The sequence below is a fragment of the Grampus griseus genome (genome assembly GCF_964374135.1).
Source record: "Grampus griseus genome assembly, chromosome: 5".
In the NCBI taxonomy this organism is placed as follows: domain Eukaryota; kingdom Metazoa; phylum Chordata; class Mammalia; order Artiodactyla; family Delphinidae; genus Grampus; species Grampus griseus.
In genome coordinates, this window is record NC_138998.1 from 9,061,343 (window position 1) to 9,081,914 (window position 20,572).

The 20,572-nt window shown below is 36.8% G+C and overlaps 1 protein-coding gene across 2 annotated transcripts in view; it reads left to right on the top strand.

The window, feature by feature from the left end:
* Positions 1–20,572, top strand: part of TBC1D5 (TBC1 domain family member 5) — a 538,167-nt gene that overhangs the window by 327,139 nt on the left and 190,456 nt on the right. For both annotated transcript variants that reach the window (XM_082654224.1, XM_082654225.1), the window contains exon 13: positions 5,233–5,405. In XM_082654224.1, the coding sequence (XP_082510350.1) occupies positions 5,233–5,405 (173 nt within the window). The remainder of the gene's footprint in view (positions 1–5,232; positions 5,406–20,572) is intronic.

Below are 20,572 nucleotides of genomic sequence, written 5' to 3' on the forward strand. Positions count from 1 at the left end.
CTTACTTCACTCATATGACAATGTCTAGGTCCAGTTTCATTCTTTTTATGGCTGAGTAATATTCCATTGTGTATATGTACACATCTTTATCCACTCCTCTGTTGATGGACATTTAGGTTGCTTCCATGTCCTGGCTTTTGTAAATAGTGTTGCTGTGAACATTAGGGTGCATGTGTCTTTTTGAATTAGAGTTTTCTCTGGATATATGCACAGGATTGGGATTGCTGGATCCCATGGTAATTCTATTTTTAGTTTTTTAAGGAACCTTCATACCATTCTCCGTAGTGGCAATACCAATTTACATTCCCACCACCAGGGTAGGAGGGTTCCCTCTTACCCTTATTCTTTAACTGTAATTTTTATTGTGAAATAATTAACATACCGTAACATTCACCTTTTTAAAGTGTACAATTTATTGGGTTTTAGTATATTCACAAGGTTGTGCAAATGTCCCCACTATTTAATTTCAAAGCATTTTCAACACCCTAAAAGGAAATCCTTTTAGTCCCATTAGCAGTCACTCCCCATTTCCCCCTCCTTAGAGCCTTGGGCATCACTAATCTACTTTCTGTTCCTTTGGACTTGCCTGTTCTGGACATTTCATATAAATGGAATCATACAATATGTGACCTTTTGTGACTGACTTTTTTCACTTAGCATAATGTTTTCACTGTTCATTCATGTTGTGGCATGTGTCAGTACTTCATCCCTTTTCAGGGCTAAATAATGTTTCATTGCATAGATATATGCCACGTTTTGTTTTTCCATACCTCAGTTGGTGACATTTGGGTTCTTTTCACTTTTTGACTATTAAGAATGATGTTGCGGGCTTCCCTGGTGGCGCAGTGGTTGAGAGTCCACCTGCCGATGCAGGGGACACGGGTTCGTGTCCCGGTCCGGGAAGATCCCACATGCTGCGGAGCGCTTAGGCCCGTGAGCCATGGCCGCTGAGCCTGCGCGTCCAGAGCCTGTGCTCCGCAACGGGAGAGTCCACAACAGTGAGAGGCCTGCGTACCGCAAAACAAAACAAAAGAAAACAAAAAACAAACAAACAAACAAAAAAGAATAATGTTGCTAGGAACATTTGTATACAAACTTTTATGTGAACATATGTTTTCAGTTCTCTTGGCATATCTCTAGGAGTGGTATTGCCGAATTAACTGTCATTTTAAACAACCATATATGCTAACTTAGAGATCATTTATTGGAAAAATTGCAAATTATTCTGGCAAGGGCTGTTGTTAAGAGTTTTTGGTATATTATTTTCTATATGACTAATTTATTTTATGTTAGTATAATTGAATGAGTTCTAGTTAGAAACCACGTATTACTCAGTCCCTTCACTCCGTCTCTTAGCAAATGAGATGGATAACTAATGCTTTTTATGCCTTTGGTCGAGGTCAGGGCGAACTACTGCCTGCAGGCCCATTTGGCCTGTCATCTGTTTTTGTAAGGCTTGTGAGTTAAAAATGGCTTTTACATTATTAAATGGTTGAAAAAAATATCAAAAGAGGAATAGTATTTGGTGACGTGAAGATTATATAGAATGCAAATTTCCATGTCCATAAAAAAAGTTTGGTGGGGATACAGCCATGCCTACTTGTTTACTTACTGTCTTCGGCTGCTTTCTCGTTACAAAGGCAGAGCTGGGTGGTTGCAGCACAGACTGTATGACCTGGAAGGTCTCAAATGTTTACCATCTGGCTCTTTCCAGGGAAAGTTTGTCTACCCCGAGCTTAGGTGATAAAGTCTTACTCCGGCTGTATATCACCATGCTCCATTCCGTAAGGGTTGTTACAAGGGAAGTTTGCTGTAAGCATGTGTGATGAACAGTAGCTCTATATTCTCAGCAGGTGATCTGATGGAGTCATAGACTTATGTGAACATCAGATTTTGAGCAGAGTTTTTGAAGACATTTAATTAACAGGCCTCATGATCATTTTACGCAGTGGTCATTTTGTATTTTATAACTGATTCACAGCATCTGAGAAACTGAATGGTAAAAATGAGAGGGCTGCCAGTTTTTACTTTTACTTATTCATATTGCTTTCACTGAATCATGTCATGAGAATGGTAAGACAACACAAAGACATTTATTTTATCAAAGAACACATAGATGTGACCTCTGAGAATTTATATTAATTATTTGTGTGTATCAGTGCATAATATATTCCTAAAAAGCGTATCTAGTGAATCCCTTTTTCATCCTCCCTTTTTGTTCTTTTTCATGATTCGATCATCTTTTTAAAAAGAAGTTCGAGAAATTAATGTATCACCCATCGTGCAGGTCTTCTAGTTTGCCAGAAAATTCAGTCATATCACTGTGCATGCTGGCTAGTTTAGCGACGTACATTTTATAGTAAGACTTTCTTGATGGAGGAAGCAGTGTGTTGGTTTACATAATGGTGTGAAATCATTATCTTGCTGCATTGCTCAGTCTGTGGCCTGGCAATGATCTGTAGAACACACTTTGCGTACCACTAATAAGTGGTTAGAAAAGTTTTCTAGTTTTATCGGTAGTTGTGGCTGTCTCATTTGATCATATATGTCATATGCAAGTAGCATTCTTTATAATAAGAAATCCTGAAGATAAGGAAGTGTTTTACATTTACTCTATCTTCACTGTTTTTGATTTTTTACTGTTAGATAAGCTGTGTGCTGTTTAGCATTAAGTGATCAGAAACATTACTTTCAAGTTTTTTAAGTTTAAGAGATTTTACTATAAAGTATTCTGAGCTCAGGGGAAATCCTTTTAAGTTAAAGCATCCTATTATTTGAAGAAAGTACTAGATGTTACAAAATCAGAAAAAGGTGTTTTGGATGTACTATTTTTATAATAAATGAGCACAATATAGAGGTTTCCCTTTCTCCTGTCTATACAAATTAACAACAATGAATTGAGCCCTAAAGATTAATATGGTCTTATGTCCTTTGGACCTAAATACTCTAGGGCAGACACTGTAGGAAGTCCAAAGGACTGCGTTTCTTTTTTAAGACTTGAAATGATCCTGGACAGACAGATGGAGCCCCTTCTCCCTGGACTGACACAGGACCCTCCCCTCCTCTCTTCTGTGCTTTCTACCAGCCTGATTAGTCACAGCTCTCACGCAGAATTCAGAGCTTTTTTTCTGTGTAGTTCTTCCCTCCAAATGATGAGGGCAAGAGCTTACCTTTTTTATCTTTATGCCCCTAATTGCAGTCCAGTGACAAAAAGATGTTATTCCTTTCAGAGATCTCACAGTTTAGGAGGAAGACAAGTAGAAATACATACTGTGGGAGCGGAGAAGAGGATAATGAACTAGACCTGGCACTTGAGCCAAATCTTAAAATACACATGGGGGCTCCTCAGTGGGGAGGGGATATTTCAGGTAAAAGAATGGCATCCCCAGTATCTCTGGAAGCACAGTGAGAACAGAACTAGATGATGGAAAGCCTTGCCGACCTGGCTAAAGAATTCAAATTGTTTCGTTTTGTTTTTCCCAGAGTGAAAATAATGGGGAGCTATTAAAAATGTCTAAGGAGGGACTTCCCTGGTGGTCCAGTGGTTAATACTCCGCAGTCCCACTGCAGGGGGCACGGGTTCAGTCCCTGGTCGGTTGGGGAACTAAGCGTGCTGTGTGGCATGGCCCAAAAAAAAAAAAAAAGTGTCTAAGGAGGGCAATCTGGCATAATCTAATACCTGCTTTAGATAGATCACCAGGCATTTTGGAAGATGGATTTAAAGCAGACTAAATTGGGGGGGGGCAGCAAGACGAGGAGCAAAGGAATGATTAGGGCCCCAAGTCAGGGTGTTGGCGCCGAAGAAGAGACATATACAAGAGTCCCCTGAGTGGTTCTGAGGAGCTACAATTGGCAAACCAGGTGTTCGTATTGGAGGATGGGTTGAGGTAGGCATGGGAGAGGATGAACATGTTTTTGAGCGGAAGGTGATGAGCTCAGTTGCAGACCTGCTGAATTCGAGACCCTTCGGCAATCCAACATTCTTCGCCGACATTTGAGCGTGTGGGAAGCACTCCAGAGTTCTAGGTTACGAATACAGATTAGGAAGTCTTTGGAGAATGGGTTTTGGTTGAAGCACTGTGAATGACTGAGCTCACTCAGGGAACTGCATGTAAGTAGAGATTAAACTGAGACCAGAACTGTATGAAAAAGCAGCATGTGTGAAACAGAAACAAGAATTTGAACTAGAGTAGACTGAGGATGAGTGACAGTCAGATAATCATGAGAGAAGATGCTATAAATCCCAGTATTGGAGAGAGGTAGAAACTGGGAACTGTACGTCAGAAGAAAGGTCAACCATGATATATTAGGGTATATCATCAGACTTGAGGGGGCAATTGACGTTTACATGAAAGCATTACAAGGAGTTACAGATCTTTCTTAATATTGGGTGGCAGGAATGGAAGTTGTACTGCCCACATAGATTTTTTTTTTTAAGTCAGCTACATTTTTGGTCTGAAGAATTTAAAAATCTTTCTACCGAGCTATTTAAATTGATCAAAGGAAAGTTAGAGGATGTCTTCTTTTCTAGTACTGGTTTGCTTTATTTCTTGACTTTTTTATAGTTTTGAGAGCTCAAAGTAAGACAGTTTTTTTTTTTTTTTTTTTTTTTTTTTTTGCGGTACACGGGCCTCTCACCACTGTGGCCTCTCCCGCTGCGGAGCACAGGCTCCGGACGCGCAGGCTCAGCGGCCATGGCTCACGGGCCCAGCCACTCCGCGGCACGTGGGATCCTCCCGGACCGGGGCAGGAACCCGTGTCCCCTGCATCGGCAGGCAGACTCTCAACCACTGCGCCACCAGGGAAGGCCAGGACAGTTTTCAATTACTTTTTTTCATGTTTAACTTTTATGCCACAAGAAATATATTTTCCTCAGAGTGTGCCATTTAGGAACTATGGCTGCTGCTGAGACAAACTGGCCATGGACAGATAGACTAGTGGCCACCACTACCTCTAGCCAAAATTATCTTATAAGACTTAATGTCACCAGATAAAGTGGTCAAGGGAATACAAGTAGAAAATTTTTAGAAGATATTTCAAGGCCTTTATGGGCACAGTCATCTATGTGACGATCAGTTTATGATCCCACATTTTAAGCTTTTTTCCTGAGTTGGTTAAAGTAGTTGTTGGTTCTTCTCTAAACTTCCATTGATAAATACGTTCAAGAATGATGTCCATGTATTTGTTAACTTCGCATTGAAATAAGACATGTTCCATTTTTCCTGTGTTTAGGGGAAAGAAACCCTGATGACTCCTATCCCCTTTGCTAGACCACAGGATTTGGGGCCAACAGTTGCTATTGTTACTAAAGTCAACCAGATCCAGGATCATCTACTAAAGAAGCATGATATTGAGCTTTACATGCACCTGAACAGACTAGAAATTGCACCACAGATATATGGGTTGTAAGTATTCACGTTTAAATTTCAGCAACACCTAATTATGATTTATGGTGGTTTCTATATGTTTCAGATTCATAGAAGTAAGAGTAAGAGCTATGCCGGCTACATTACATTTCATATCTCCTTTTGTGTTCTGTGTGCCAGACTCTGTGCTCATTGCTTTCATATGTCCTATTTCATCTAACGTTACCCCTTTGTTACAGAGGAAGAAACTGAGGTTTACAATAAACTTACACATATTGAACAGTGAAGTCATAATTCAAATCCAGGCAGAATTGGCTCTATAATCTGCAGAGCCAGTGTAAAATAAAAATGAATGGCCCTTTAAAAAAAAATTAGTGGGAATTTCAAGATGGCAACAGCAGATCATTAAACCAAGCATTCTGAGAAGTGTGGGGTCCACACTGATTGTACACAGTGAAGCCAGCCCGGAACCCAAACTATCCTGTAAGATATTCATGTTCTTTCCATTTTATAGTGTGCTTATCTGCTCTACCCTCAGAAGTGCATTTCTAAAAGTAAGATAAATGTCCCTCACAGTGAAAATAATATATTAATCATCTTCAGCCAGATGACTTCTGTAACATGCTATAGCAGAATATGGGGCCAGTTACCCTTAGGTGTGTGTGTGTGTGTGTGTGTTTGTGTGTGTTGTGTGTTTGTATGCATTCAGTGGCTTATAACATGAGTAGGCAAATTAGAAAGATAGCAACTTTAATAAATATGAATTAGTGTGTAGTGCTACAGACAACAAAAGGATCCTTTAAATAGAAACAATATGACATTTATGTCTGGTGCTGGGCAGTTCCCTGGTAGATGTTTCCTGCAAATCCCATCTGTCAACTAGATAGAACGTGGAAAATTGAGAAGGAGTTACTGAGATATACATAGTAGATGCTCAATGAATATGAATTCATATTTCTGCTCTCCTGTTTTCATGATGCCTGTTTTCATTTCTGTGACGTAAGCTTGATTTCATCGAGAGCAGCTCTGTCATTCCCAATGGAAGTGAGAAAGTTCTGGGGAACGTGGGTCCTCGGCAGCATTGTGCGTTATTAATGAACTGGCATTTCTTAGACTTCAAAGTCTAGCTAATATATTTGTGATTATAGAGTAAAGATTTATTTTAAAATACCTCGTGGCAAGGTCAGGAGGCAGATTCTATATTCCTCTCTACTCTGCACTCAAAGAATTGGTTTACTCAAATACAGAAATCCATTTTATAGCCTCAAGAAGTTTTGCGAGTCTAGAAATTGGTCTTAAATATTGAAGAAAGAAACTAATGTCGGACACGTTGATCATTTCTTTGAAGTGCTCTATCGTTTGTTACCTCTTTGGCCAAGCTGGTGCTTCACATTATGGTGGTCGAGGCATGGACTTGGGTACAATGATTTATAACTAGTGTGTTCTGGTTTCCTTATCAGACATTAGTTCACATCAGCTTCCTCTTCATAATAATGATTCATAGAGCTTCTTTGATATCCAGCCAGCACCTTCCCAATAAAATTCTATGATCCATGACATAATTACTCTTAATCCTTTCAAGTTTATTTTCAGCTGTACTAACAAAATTAGGGCTTGTGGTAACCATAGTTGACTCAGTTATCCCTTTATTTTTGTATAGAATCTCATCTGCATTATCTAAAAATATGTAATTGTTTTAATCTTTGAAGAAGTCATTCATTCTCTTAATTGGGCTGTACTACATTTTATAGTGTAAGAGTGTTACTTTCTCATATCACTTATTGAAGTTGATTTTATTATTTCTATTTGTGGGACAGTGTGGTTGAATTTTCCTGTGTTTATGCTACCCTAAACTGTACTGCTCACCTGTATATTTCCTATTGATGACTGTTAGAATCTTTGGGCCCAAAGGATAATATCAGTATAATATAAAATAGCAGTTAGAAGCACAGGCTTTGAAATGAAACAGACCTGTTTAACCACCTAGAGCCTTGGTTTCTTCATCTGTGTAATGGAGATGAAAAATAGTGGTACCTGCTTCATGGAATGCTTATGAAAATTAAATCATAATATATAAAAGTCAGTGTTCAGTTTGGAATAAACATTCAATATATGTTTAGCACTGCTTTTGTTGTCATTATCTGTCATTATAATTACTGAATTAGGATATCATGGCTCTATCAATATGATGTACCGTGTGATTCACGCACCCTTCCAGCTCTGGCTTTGGCTTTCTATGTTTGCTTCACTGAGGCATACAAGTTTCTACTTAAGTGGAAACATAATAGTTATCCTTTGCACCCGTGGTCCTCAAGAGATAGTGTAGAAGTGGAGAGTGAACTTCTAGAAACAGATCATAGCAATTTGGCACAATAATTTTATGTCCTTGAAGGTAATAAATTTTGTGGGTCTTTATCTCATGGAAATGAATTGAAATTGTTTCTTTTATATCATGCAAGTAATATTAATCTAAATAATTGCTGATGCTACTGTCTGTTGCTGTTGGGAGAAAGTTGTTTACATGGTGGAGAAAGGGTTATTTAGCAAAATGAAATTATATCCCATATTGAGTCCAGGTTTCTAATTTTAGTCACTCTTAGCAGTTGCATGATACATTAAAATTTATTTAAATCTGCCCTCTGATATGGGTGTGGTTATCTTTAAGAAAATGATTTTATAATTACCCTGTTTTTAGAAGTAGTTTTTCTTGTGTTTTTTATAGGAGAATATATGTGGGAGTCTCCTGATGTAGCAGATATGCCATATATAAATGCATCTGTTGCATTTTGCTAATAAATGTATTTAACAGAATTAGAATTAATAATTAGTGTAAAAATATTAATTGTACAAACATTGGCTAAAGTCATTCCAAATTGGCTTATCTTAATTTTAAATAAATTGATGATATTTATCTTGAAATATGGGAGTAAGACCCCTTGAAATCTTGAATGTTATATGATAATTTGCTTATTAATGGGATTATTTTATGTATTTTAGTGCATTGTCGCCTGGATAATTGTAGCTGGTTTTTCTGTTAGGAAATGTTAAATCAACTTACTATTTAGGTTAAACAAAGTTAATTTGCAATTAAATATTTAATACTTTCTAAGTGATATTATAAAATAATATTTCCTAAAAGTAATTTATACTGTTGTTCATTAACTTTATGAAAGATTACTCCTGTTGCACCTAAAATGAAATTTCTCTTACGTTAATTCAAATAATTAACATCTTGAGTTGTCTTTTGCTTGCCAATTATTGATAAGTATTAGACTTTTTAAAAATTAAGTTCTGTAGGGGCCTGTCAGTGCATGCCTACTAATTTCCAAAGTAAAACATTGACTGTATCATTTCCAACTTTCCAAGGTGATTTCTAAGAGTTGCTGTTTGGTATCTTCATTTTTAATATGAGATTAAGAATGTCCTGTGATTTCATCACTTGGGAATTATTTTTGTGCAGAAGCCTCTAAAATATTACTGTTACAGTTCCATCCCTGAGTATGTCTTGTTTTGAGTCCAAAAGACCCTTAATCACAGCAGATTCAAATACAAAGATTCAATACTGTTTTCTTAATACTTAATACTATAAATACTCTTTTATAAAAAGACCAAAAATTGAAGTTTAAAAATAACAGTTTTTGCTAGGCCAGAGTAACTGTTTTATTATCACTCTTAAATATATTGAATCTGTATATTTTTGACTACATATTATACTTTGATATGAATAGAATACATTATAAGCATCTATGGGATATGCAATTAATGTCACTTTTGAGGAAAGACCCTCATAACACACTTGGGCTTTGGCATTCTTAAATTACGAGCTCTTTACAGCACACATGGGATAGATTCCATATCTCCCAAATGTTTTTTATACATCTTTCATTTCCCTTATTTCCTATTTTCTGGATTAGCAGTTGTTTTGCTGTGGTGGTTTCTAGTAATTTAATTGAGGAGGTTGTTGGTTATTGATAAATAATCTGCTAAATTATGGTATAGTTTCAGAATATTTATATCACATTTTATTTGTTATAACACATATCAGTGTGATTATGTATAACTACCAAGTTTTTTAAACTGATACTGGAAGTGTAAACATAGGGTAAAAATATAACTCTCAGTCATCAAAGTCAATATAATTACCCACCTTAAAAATTCTCTCTCTCAACAGGTTAAGAAATAGCTTCCTATTCAAAACACAGTTAATGATTGAAATATTCTTTTCTTTTCAATGAGCTTTATGTTATGTATTAAACATAAAATACAGAATGAGGGATTAGAAGGTGAAGAGCCAATGATACCTTGTCATACAGCACTGGGCATTCCCCCCAAATTACTCCTTTTGAAAAAGCTGGCTTTTTCCCCCTCCTACAATATGTGAAGAATTATGATTAAGAATTGTGGGGAAGTATAATAAATTATTTGAAATATTGGTTAATAATTGTTAATATTTATTATTTCCTGTGGACTAGGCATTGTCCCTAAAGGCTTTACGTTGATTATCTTATCTATCCTCACAACACATTGGGATAGATTCTGTGATCATCCGCATTTTGAAGATGAGGAAATCAAGGCTTATAAAGGCTTATTTAGATCAACTAGCTACCAAGAAGCTGAGCCAGGTTTTGAACTCCTGAGCCTACATTCATACTCTAATTTGACTAGAAATATGAGTGTGGTAGAAAACTAAGGTACCCAAAGGTACTATGTACCAGATGGGACCATGAGTCAAATGCAGGGTGAGCAGGTAAGCAGCAAAGACCAGCCAGGTATGAGGCCCGAAATTAGAGGAGTCTTGTTAGTGGGGATCAGAAACCAGCCTGGTAAGGAGGAAATGGAAAATCAAAGGCACTGGAGGGCCTGAGAGCCATAGCCATGCCAAGAATCAGGACAGAAAGAGCACAGCATCTTCTGCACAAAGGTAGCAGCATCAGAGATGTAGGTAAAATAATAAGCCACTGCCTGAGGCTTAACTCTTCTTGTCCAGGTCCAATACTGGCCTTATTTAGGTCAGGCCACTGGATAGAAAAATAAGAAAGCAGGTGGAGAAGGGGTGTTCTGCTACTTTAATCTTTAACTTGACCTACAAAAAGAGTTAATTGATGAAATAGAAGAAATAGAATCTGTACTGACAAAGTAATCATGAATTTTAAGATAGACAGGCCAAGAAGAAAATGCTTTGCCTTAGTCACACATGCAGAAATTTAGGGAAAGTACCATCCACACATCTTTCTAGGTAAAAATATACTCTTCCCACTGAAAGGTGAATAAAAATGAATAATTCAAAAGGGGAAAGCAGTTTCTTAAAGGATTGCTCAAAAGCAATGTAACCAGTAAGATATGGTGTTTACAACTGAATGCAGTTGTCAAAAATAATCATCTCAAGAGCAGTCAAAATAATTTATAACATTATTTGGATCTTAGATCTACTTAATTCTAGTGAATAATTCAAAGTGGGAAAGAAGTATAAAAGTTTGCATAATTTATCACACTTGAAGGAATATATACTATTTCACTGATATTTATAATCACTAAAGAAGTTTTTTATTTTGTAAAACTTCTATAAAATAGTATCCATGCAGTGGGATTGTGAGGATTAAATGAAAAAATATCATTTAGAGCACAGTAGTTGGCATGTTGTAAACACTCAAAAATATTCATAGGTATTAACTTTCATGTGCTAAGTCCAATTGCCTGGCTCATAAGACTCACTAAGTAGTCATAATAACAACAACAACAACAAGGGCTTACAAAGGAAGCATAAAACAATAAAACAAGATGACAAATGATACTGTCAAACAGTAGGTATAGTACTATACCTAAGTGCTTTAAGCTCTCCTAATAAAAGACTATTCTTGATTGACTTTATGGACAAAATCCAACTACATGCTACTTAAAAGAGACAGCTAAAATACATTGATCTGGTTTGGTAAAGGAATACAGAAATGGCAATAGTAATACCGAAAAATACACTTTGAAACGAAAACATTGAAAAAGAGTATTCTTTATTAATAACACATTCAATTATAATAGCCTTGAATTTTAGTGTGTAAGATCTATGACAGCAAGGAGTTTGTCTGCCTTGTTCATTAATATATCTGAGATGCCTCCCTAACAGAACCCACTACATGGTTAAGTATTCAGTAAATATTTTTGAATCGATGCATGAATGGGATGGAGGTAAAAACAAAGGAAGTAAAGGTCATAAACCAATTATATAAGGAACTGATTATTCAAAATATCATTGGTGGAAAATCTGCTATTTTGAGGAACATCAACTAATAATTATTTAAAAAATTAAAACTCTAAATAATTACTGGAAAACATACATGAAAATATAACTATAACCAATCTTCCAATGACCATGGAGTTTTCTAAGAAAAGTAGCAATGAAAGACATTTTAGAGAGTAAGTTTGTAATATGACTACTCCAAAATTTCATTCCAATAAAATTCAGTGCAAAGACAAACTTTTTTTGCAATGTACACAAAATATATAAAGAATATAAAGCAAATTTGTATTCTTTATATAAAATAAGCCCTTAAAATTAGTAAGAAACCACTTTACCTATAAAGTAGAAAAATAAAGTGAACCAACAATGCATAGGAAAAAACAATCAATGGCCAACAAATATAGTAAAAAGGTTTCAACTATTCAAATATTTAAAGAATTATAAATTAAATAGCAAAATATAATTTTCATTTGGGTTGATAGGATTGGAGAAAATTTTACTCAATGCTGATATAATTAATTTGGGAGTTGATTGGGAAAGTGAGTAAAATACCTGATAAACTTGGGCTCCTTGACTCATGATTCTACTTTTAAGCTTTAAGGGAATCAGAGAGCAGAGGTCTGTATAAAGGTATTTATCACAGTATTATTTATGATATGAAATGGGAACTAATTTCTAATAATAAAGGAAATAATAGGGTAAATAAGTCCATTTGATGAAATTATGCCATAATTTAAATGATGTATTTGTGGAATCTGTAATCCCAAGAGGTGATGCGTATGATATAGTCTAAGTGAAAAATCAGGAAGAGAAACCACATAATCTATTTTCCTAGTTTTAAAAAGTATATATGTTTTAAATGAAAATTAGCCTGAAAGTAGTGTTAATACTGGTTATCTCTGAAAGGGAATAAAGAATTGTGTTTATTTTCTTTATTCTTTTTGCTGTTTTCTCAATTATCTCAATTTAATCACAGATTGATTTTATAAGAATTTTTAAAATATGAGGGCAAGCATAAGGTACTTAATTACTATTAGTGGGCACATACGTCAGTATCCAGAAAACTGAAATACTTTGAAGACATATTTGAACCATTATCAGTAATCTTTGAAGAATTAAGAAAAGTGGAGGTCATGGCAAGATACTTAAAGTAAAAGAAAATCTCTATTTTAACATCTGCAGTGGAATAAAATGTATTTACCTCCATCTCTGACACTATTTTATCACTTTTAAAAAATAGATAATCTGTAATTCTTTGAAAGGGAAATTATTTTATATAGATCTAGCATGTGTTCACCAGAACAGTTTGGACAAGATAGAACTGCATTTTCTTTTCCATCAAATTACAAGATTAGAGAAAAACTTTTGACTGAAGTTTTTATTTCACCATTTTCTTGTAATATTCTTTTGCTCAAAATGGAGGATTTGAAGACGGAGTGATACTACATTTGGGCTGAAATGTAGGTTTACTTAACAACCATGTTTGAAGAGTATCCATGAGTGTGCTGTGACCTAGGTGGAATGGGGTCCTGGTGGCCTGCCACAGGGCTTTGTTATTGGCCCTGCACAGAATCCCAGCATTCTGGGATTAAGGATCTTTTGGAAGGTTGCTCTTGTAGCTACTCATGAAATGCTTCAATCTCAATTGTACTATTCATATTAAATTAATTGAATATCTCAACTTGACCAGTCCCTTGTTGGGGAGTTTGGTACCATCACAGATAGTTGCTTATTTCATGGCTGATTTGACTTACCTGTCCACTCTACCTCCCAGTATAACATAAGATATTTTAATTCCTGATAAATGTAAGGCACTTGTTCACAGGGTGCTCACAACATTACAAAGTGAAAAAATAAGTGAGGTTTGAAGTAATATAGAGTTAGATTAAATCATGGCTTTAAGGGCTGGCAAGATGGTGGAGAAGAGCGTGAGCTTACTCCTTCTTACAGAAACACCAAAATCAAAACTAACTACTGAACAAACATCAACAAAAAAAAAAAAATGCTTGAACCTACCAAAAAAGATACCCTACATCCAAAGACAAAGAGGAAGCCACAGCAAGATGGTAGGAGGGGCACAATTGTGATAAAATCAAATCCCATACCTGCCGGGTGGGCAACCCACAAACTGGAAAACAGTTATACCACAGCAATTCTCCCACAGGAGTGAAAGTCCTGAGCCCCACGTCTGGCTTCCCAGCCTGGGGGTCTGGCAATGGGAGGAGGAGCTCCCAGAGAATCTGGCTCTGAAGGCCATCAGGGTTTGATTGCAGGAGTTCCACAGGACTGGGGGAAACAGAAACTCCACTCTTGGAGGGTGCACACAAGGTCACGTGTCCACCAGGACCCAGGGGAAAAAGCAGTGACCTCATAAGAGACTGGGACAGACCTACCTGCTAGTACTGGAGGGTCTCCTGTGGAGGCGGGGGACAGGTGTGGCTCACTGTGGGGACAAAGACACTGGAAGCAGCAGCTCTGGCATGTACTCATTGGCGTGAACCCTCCTGGAGGCTGCCATTTCCTCCCCAAGACCTAGCCCCACCCAACAACCTATAGGCCCCTGTGCTGGAACGTCTCAGGCCAGACAACCAACAGGATGGGAACACAGCTCCACCCATCAGCCGACAGGCTGTTTAAAGTCTTCCTCAGCACACGGCTGGTCAATAAACACACCCCCTGACATGCCCCTGCCCACCAGAGGGACAGGATCCAGTTCCACCCCCCAGTGGACAGGAACCAGACCCTCACACAAGGAAGCTTGCACAAGCCTCTTAGATAGCCTCATCCACCAGAAGGCAGACAGCAGAAGCAAGAAGAACTATAATCCTGCAGCTTGCAGAATGGAAACCACAATCACAGAAAGTTAGACAAAAGGAGATGGCAGAGGAATATGTCCCAGATGAAGGAACAAGATAAAACCCCAGAAGAACAACTGAGTGAAGTGGAGATAGGCAATCTACCCAAAAAAGAATCGAGAGTAATGATAGTGAAGATGATCCAAGATCTCAGAAAAAGAATGGGGGCACAGATCGAGAAGATGCAAGACGTGTTTAAAAAAGACCTAAAATAGGGCTTCCCTGGTGGCGCAGTGGTTGAGAATCTGCCTGCTAATGCAGGAGACACGGGTTCGAGCCCTGGTCTGGGAGGATCCCACATTCCAGGGAGCGACTAGGCCCGTGAGCCACAACTACTGAGCCTGCGCGTCTGGAGCCTGTGCTCCTCAGCAAGAGAGGCTGCGACAGTGAGAGGCCCGCGCACCGCGATGAAGAGTGGCCCCCGCTTGCCACAACTAGAGATAGCCCTCGCACAGAAACGAAGACCCAACACAGCAAAAATAAATTAATTAATAAATTCCTACCCCCAACATCTTCTTAAAAAAATAAAAAAGACCTAGAAGAACTTAGGAACAAGCAAACAGAGATGAACAATACAATAACTGAAATGAAAAATACACTAGAAGGAAACAACAGAGTAACTGAGACAGAAGAACGGGTAAGTGAGCTGGAAGACAGAATGGTGGAAATCACTGCCATGGAACAGAATAAAGAAGAAAGACTGAAAAGAAATGAAGGCAGTCTGAGAGACCTCTAGGACAACATTAAACACACCAACATTTGCATTATAGGGGTCCCAGGAGAAGAGATAGGGGAAGGACACAAGAAAATATTTGAAGAGATAATAGCTGAAAACTTTCCTAAGATGGGAAAGGAGACAGTCACCCAAGTCTAGGAAGCACAGAGAGTCCCAGTCATGATAAAGCTAAGGAGAAACACTCCAAGACACATAGTAATCAAACTGGAAAAAATTAAAGACAGAGAAAAAAAAAATTAAAAACAACAAGGGAAAAGCAATAACATAGAAGGGAACTCTCATAAGGCTATCAGCTGATCTCTCAGCAGAAACTCTGCAGGCCAGAAGGGAGTGGCATGATATATTTAGAGTGATGAAAGGGAATAACCTACAACCAAGATTACTCTACCCAGCAAGGCTCTCATTCAGATTCAACCGAGAAATCAAAAGCTTTATAGACAAGTAAAAGCTAAGAGAATTCAGCACCACCAGACCAGCTTTACAGCAAATGCTAAAGGAACTTATCTAAACGGAAGAGAAAAGTGGCTTATCTAAGCCACTACTAGAAACAAAATTATGAAAGGAAAAGCTCACTGGTAAAGGGAAACATAAAGGTAGGAAATCATCTGCACACATACATGACATCAAAACCAGCAATTGTGATAATAGGAGAGTGCAAATGCAAGATATTGGAAATTGATTGGAAATTAAAAGACCAGCAACTTAAAACAATCTTGTTTTTATATAAACAAAAGAAAGCAGGAGATATATTTGATAATAATATCCAATAAAGTAGACTTCAGAACACAGAGAATTACCAGCGACAAAAGGGATATTCCATAATGGTAAAAGGGTCAGTTCACCAAAAGGACTTAGCAGTCCTAAATGTGTGTCCATTAAACAACAGAGCTACAAAATATGTGAACCAAAAACTGATAGAACTGAAAGGAGAAAGACAAATACATGTTTATAGTTTGAGACTATTGATAATTGACAGTACAACTAGACAAGCAATATAGAGCTCAACAACTAAATATATCCTGGCCCATGAAACAAGCCTCAACAAATTTAATAGAATTGAAATCATACAGAGTATTTTCCCTGTTCACGATAGAATCAGATTAGAAATAACAGTTAAGGGGAAAACTTTCCAAACACTTGGAAACTAAATAACACACTTCCAAATAATCCCTGGATTGGAGAGGAAGTCTCGAGAGAAATTTTTAAAGATATATTTAACTGAATGAAATGAAAGTACAACATATCAACATTTGTGGGACAGAGCTAAAGCAGTGCTAAAGGGTAAATTTATTCCACTAAATGCTTATGTTAGAAAAAAAGAAAATTCAAGTTAGTAATCTAAGCTTCCACTTAAGAACCTAGAAAAAGAAGACAAAATAAACTCAAAGTAGGTAAAAGGAAGGAATAAAGGTAAGAATTGAAACCAATATTATTAAAAACAGTACAAAGATAATAGAATAAGAAGAAACAGAATAGCAAGAAAATGGAAACAAAAAGCTGTTTCTTTGAAAAGATTAATAAAATTAACAGGCATGAAAAAATGAGAGCAGGAGAGAAGTGGGTATGCTTATAAAAGAGCATAGGAAGGATCCTTGTGGTAATGGAATATTTCGGTATTATGACCTTGTGAACGGTTGTGTATCCTGGTGGTGATATTGTACTATAGTTTTGTAGGATGTTACCCTTGGGTAACCAATTCACAGACTCTCACTGTACTGTTTCTTCCAACTGCATGTGAATATACAGTTATCTCAGAATAAATTTAATTAAAATAATGTCAGTTCAGATGGCTCACATCTTTTGCCCTTTTTACAAATTGGGTTTATTTATTTGCTTAGTATTGAGTTTTGAGAGTTTTCTATATAGTCTAGATACAAGTCTGTTGCCATTTGTTATTCACAAATAGTATCTTCCTGTCAGTGGCTTGTCTTTTCATGTCTTGTAAGTATCTTTCAAACATTTTTCACTTTGGTGAAATCCAATTTATCTACTGTTTCCTTATCAAATGTGTTTTTGGTGTCATATCTGAGAACTCTTTGTTTAACCTAAGTTTTCTTCTGATTGTTTTATGTATTATATTTAGGCCTGTGATCCATTTTGAGTTAATTTTTGTATAAAATGAGTATAGGTAAAGGTTAATTAGTTAATTATTTTGGGCAGAGGATATCCAGTTATTCTGGTGTCATTGTTGAAAGACTATCCTTTTTCCATTCAGTTACCTTTGCATCTTTGTCAAAAATCATTTGGTTTGATTTGTACGGGTTTATTTCTGATCTATACTTTTTGTTTCTGAGAGAGAAGTGTTAATCCAGCTATAACTGTAAATTTCTCTATTTCTGAATTCCAGACTACTTAGGTAGACACCTAAGATTGAGAATTAGCCACCCAGTATTCTTAACCCCATACAAATGGCACAATTTTCTTTTAATTTATGGCAGGCAACTCAGTTTTGTTTATTTCTTGGTACTTTTCAACACACAGAGAACATAATTCCAGGCATGTGTATGGTATGTACAGACTTGATAATAAAACTTTTAAATACTTATGAACTTTGAGGAACCAGTGATTTCCATCATAAACTTGGAATGCTGTAGCTAAAAGGACTGTAACTATTTGGAAATAAAGTGTTTAGCACAGACCAGGACTCTGTGTGTGTGTGTGTGTGTGTGTGTGTGTGTGTGTGTGTGTGTGTGTGCTCCTTTCTAAAATTCTTCCCATGGTCTGAAAGTTTTTCCAATTAAATGACTTCTTCCACTAGTGTTTTGGAGCCTAATAAATATATTGGACTAGTGAAAACAACTAAAAAGCAAATGATGGCATCTTCATTTAACGTATTTAAGTTTTAAATGCTTCCAAAATATCGAGCTTCTAATAAGAAGTATTTACAGTGAACATTAAAATGCTTCCAATACATAGAAGAAGCTTCTATCATACACTTTTTAGCTCTGCAACTAAGACCTCATTTATTAAATTTTATTTATCAAAGCAATTCATGTATTAAAGATGAACATGTTAATATATTTTCCTTATCTTTGAGTTATACATCATGAACAGTATAACACTTTGCCAACCCCAGTGTTAAACTCACCCACCAGACCTGGGTCAACTTCAGGTTATATCAGCATTCTCTAGAGGAACCCGATAGGACTGTGACTGCACAATTGTTGCGATGTCTTTAACTGAACATCAGTGCAATGTACAGGAAAAACAAATATCACCCCAAAACTCAACACACATAAAATACCACCTAATAACAGTCATAAAAAAGAAAGGTTCTTCAGAAAGGTATTGGCAGAGTTGTTTTAAGTCTTAGTGGAACAGTGGGATGTCTTCTTTAAGCTGTCTGGTTTAACAACAGAGTGATACAACTGTAAATCCAGTATTGCCTTTGAATCTGTTAGCCAGTAGAACACATTTAGATTGGAAGGGACGTAATTTTTGTCCTCAAATCAGAGCTGTAGGTTCTAAAGCAAGAAGGAGAAATTTTTAGGACTTACAGGGAAATAACAGTTAAGTGTGGGTAAAAACCTTGGCGTTATTAATTAGCCACTCATATTCAGTTTCTCTCCCTCATTTCTCATCCTTGGCGTCTTTATTTCATGGGTCTCTGATTGTTTTTCTATTCTCCAACTCTTTCCATAACCAAGTAAGCCAGAGGCAAATTGAATATCTACAGCTAATTGCGCTAATAAGCTCTTTCCTAGTGCTATATGGTAATTCATGTATGATATCATACTCCATTATTAAGTATACCTTGTAATTAACCTCATTTGTATCACTTACATCAGTGATTACAGTGTGTGTCTTTGATAGGTCTCTGACCAGACTTAAGTTTCTACCCTTATTTTTTAACCTCTAGGGACTTGGCCTAATACATGTAAAACCTTTTATGGGAACCACTAGGACTTCAAACAGATGCCTGTAAATGTCAAGTTTTCTAGAGAAGTGTCTCTTGACTAGCTTTTTAGACATTTGAGATCACCTAGTGCACATTTTGTGTGAAAATTCTAGGTTATCTTTCTGACATTTGTGAAATTATTTTAAGGACAGCGTTTCACCATTACATAAAGTTTTATATGACCCACGATATCAAGTTAGAATCCTGCCTTCCTACCGTTAGTTCTTCCCTGACCTAAATGTTAGAAAAATGAGAGCTTGCTTAATGAAGAGAACCTCTTCCAAGCTCATAATTTCATAAGATGCTGTTTGACAAAGGCTGCCGATTCAATTAAGAAAATTCATCATTTATTACAGTCAGTTTAAAAGGGTAAAAAATAAGAGCTCTTCTACTGCAAACTCTAAGAAAAACTTTCCTTCACTAATAGTGATACAGGTTAAACCTTGCTAGAGCATATTGCTTTTAACTTCTTATTTTTGCTTTTGGCTGCTTTTGATTCTTCATCCTATGTTTCTTTACCCCTCAAATTTCTTATTCTTATTTTTGTAGTTTTAAATACTAGATTTGTACCAGAGTTTAAGTGCAGGAAAAGAAATATTGTTTGCAATTCAGTTTGGCTTCTATATACACACTTTGTTTCTAAAATCTTCTTTCATTAAAATTCACCTTCTCTAATAAAAATAATGCTTTTGTTTTCATTTTACTTCAGTTATTGTTAGACATTTTTGTATGATTTAATATAATGATTTTTTTATACCAACGTACCACCTCTTTTTGTTTTGTTTTGTTTTGTTTTTGTGGTACGCGGGCCTCTCACCGTTGTGGCCTCTCCCGTTGCGGAGCACAGGCTTCGGACGTGCAGGCCCAGCAGCCATGGCTCATGGGCCCAGCCGCTCCGCGGCATGTGGGATCCTCCCAGACCGGGGCACGAACCCGTGTCCCCTGCATCGGCAGGCGGACTCTCAACCACTGCGCCACCAGGGAAGCCCCGTACCACCTCTTAAAGGTCCTTATTATGATTTGAACTATGAATGGTATGTGGGATTAAAAAAAAAACTCCAGACTTTGAAAAAAAATTTTAGTCTTATTAAAATTAAATGTTATGCTATATGGAATTTGTGGGGGGAAATACGATACACCTTTTAAAAGATCTTAATTTAGAATTGATAATCATTGGAATAGACATAAGCCCTGATTTAAGAGGCGTCAGAAACAATGTCGACTAGGACTTGGAGAAAAGACTGAATTATGGTCTGAGTGATCCCATCTGTGCTGAGCAGTTTCGGTTTTTACTAAAGAGAGCATCTGACCTAACTAAGTCACTGGGTCTTAAACAATTAAAAATGGTTAAAGTGTGAACAGTGACCCTTGTGGACACTCTCCGAAAGAGCTAACGTCCCCAAGTGTGAAGATGATCCGTGTCTACACCAAGGGTGGGAGGAGGGGAAGGATTATTACTACAAGTGTATTTTAGTGGGTAGCATT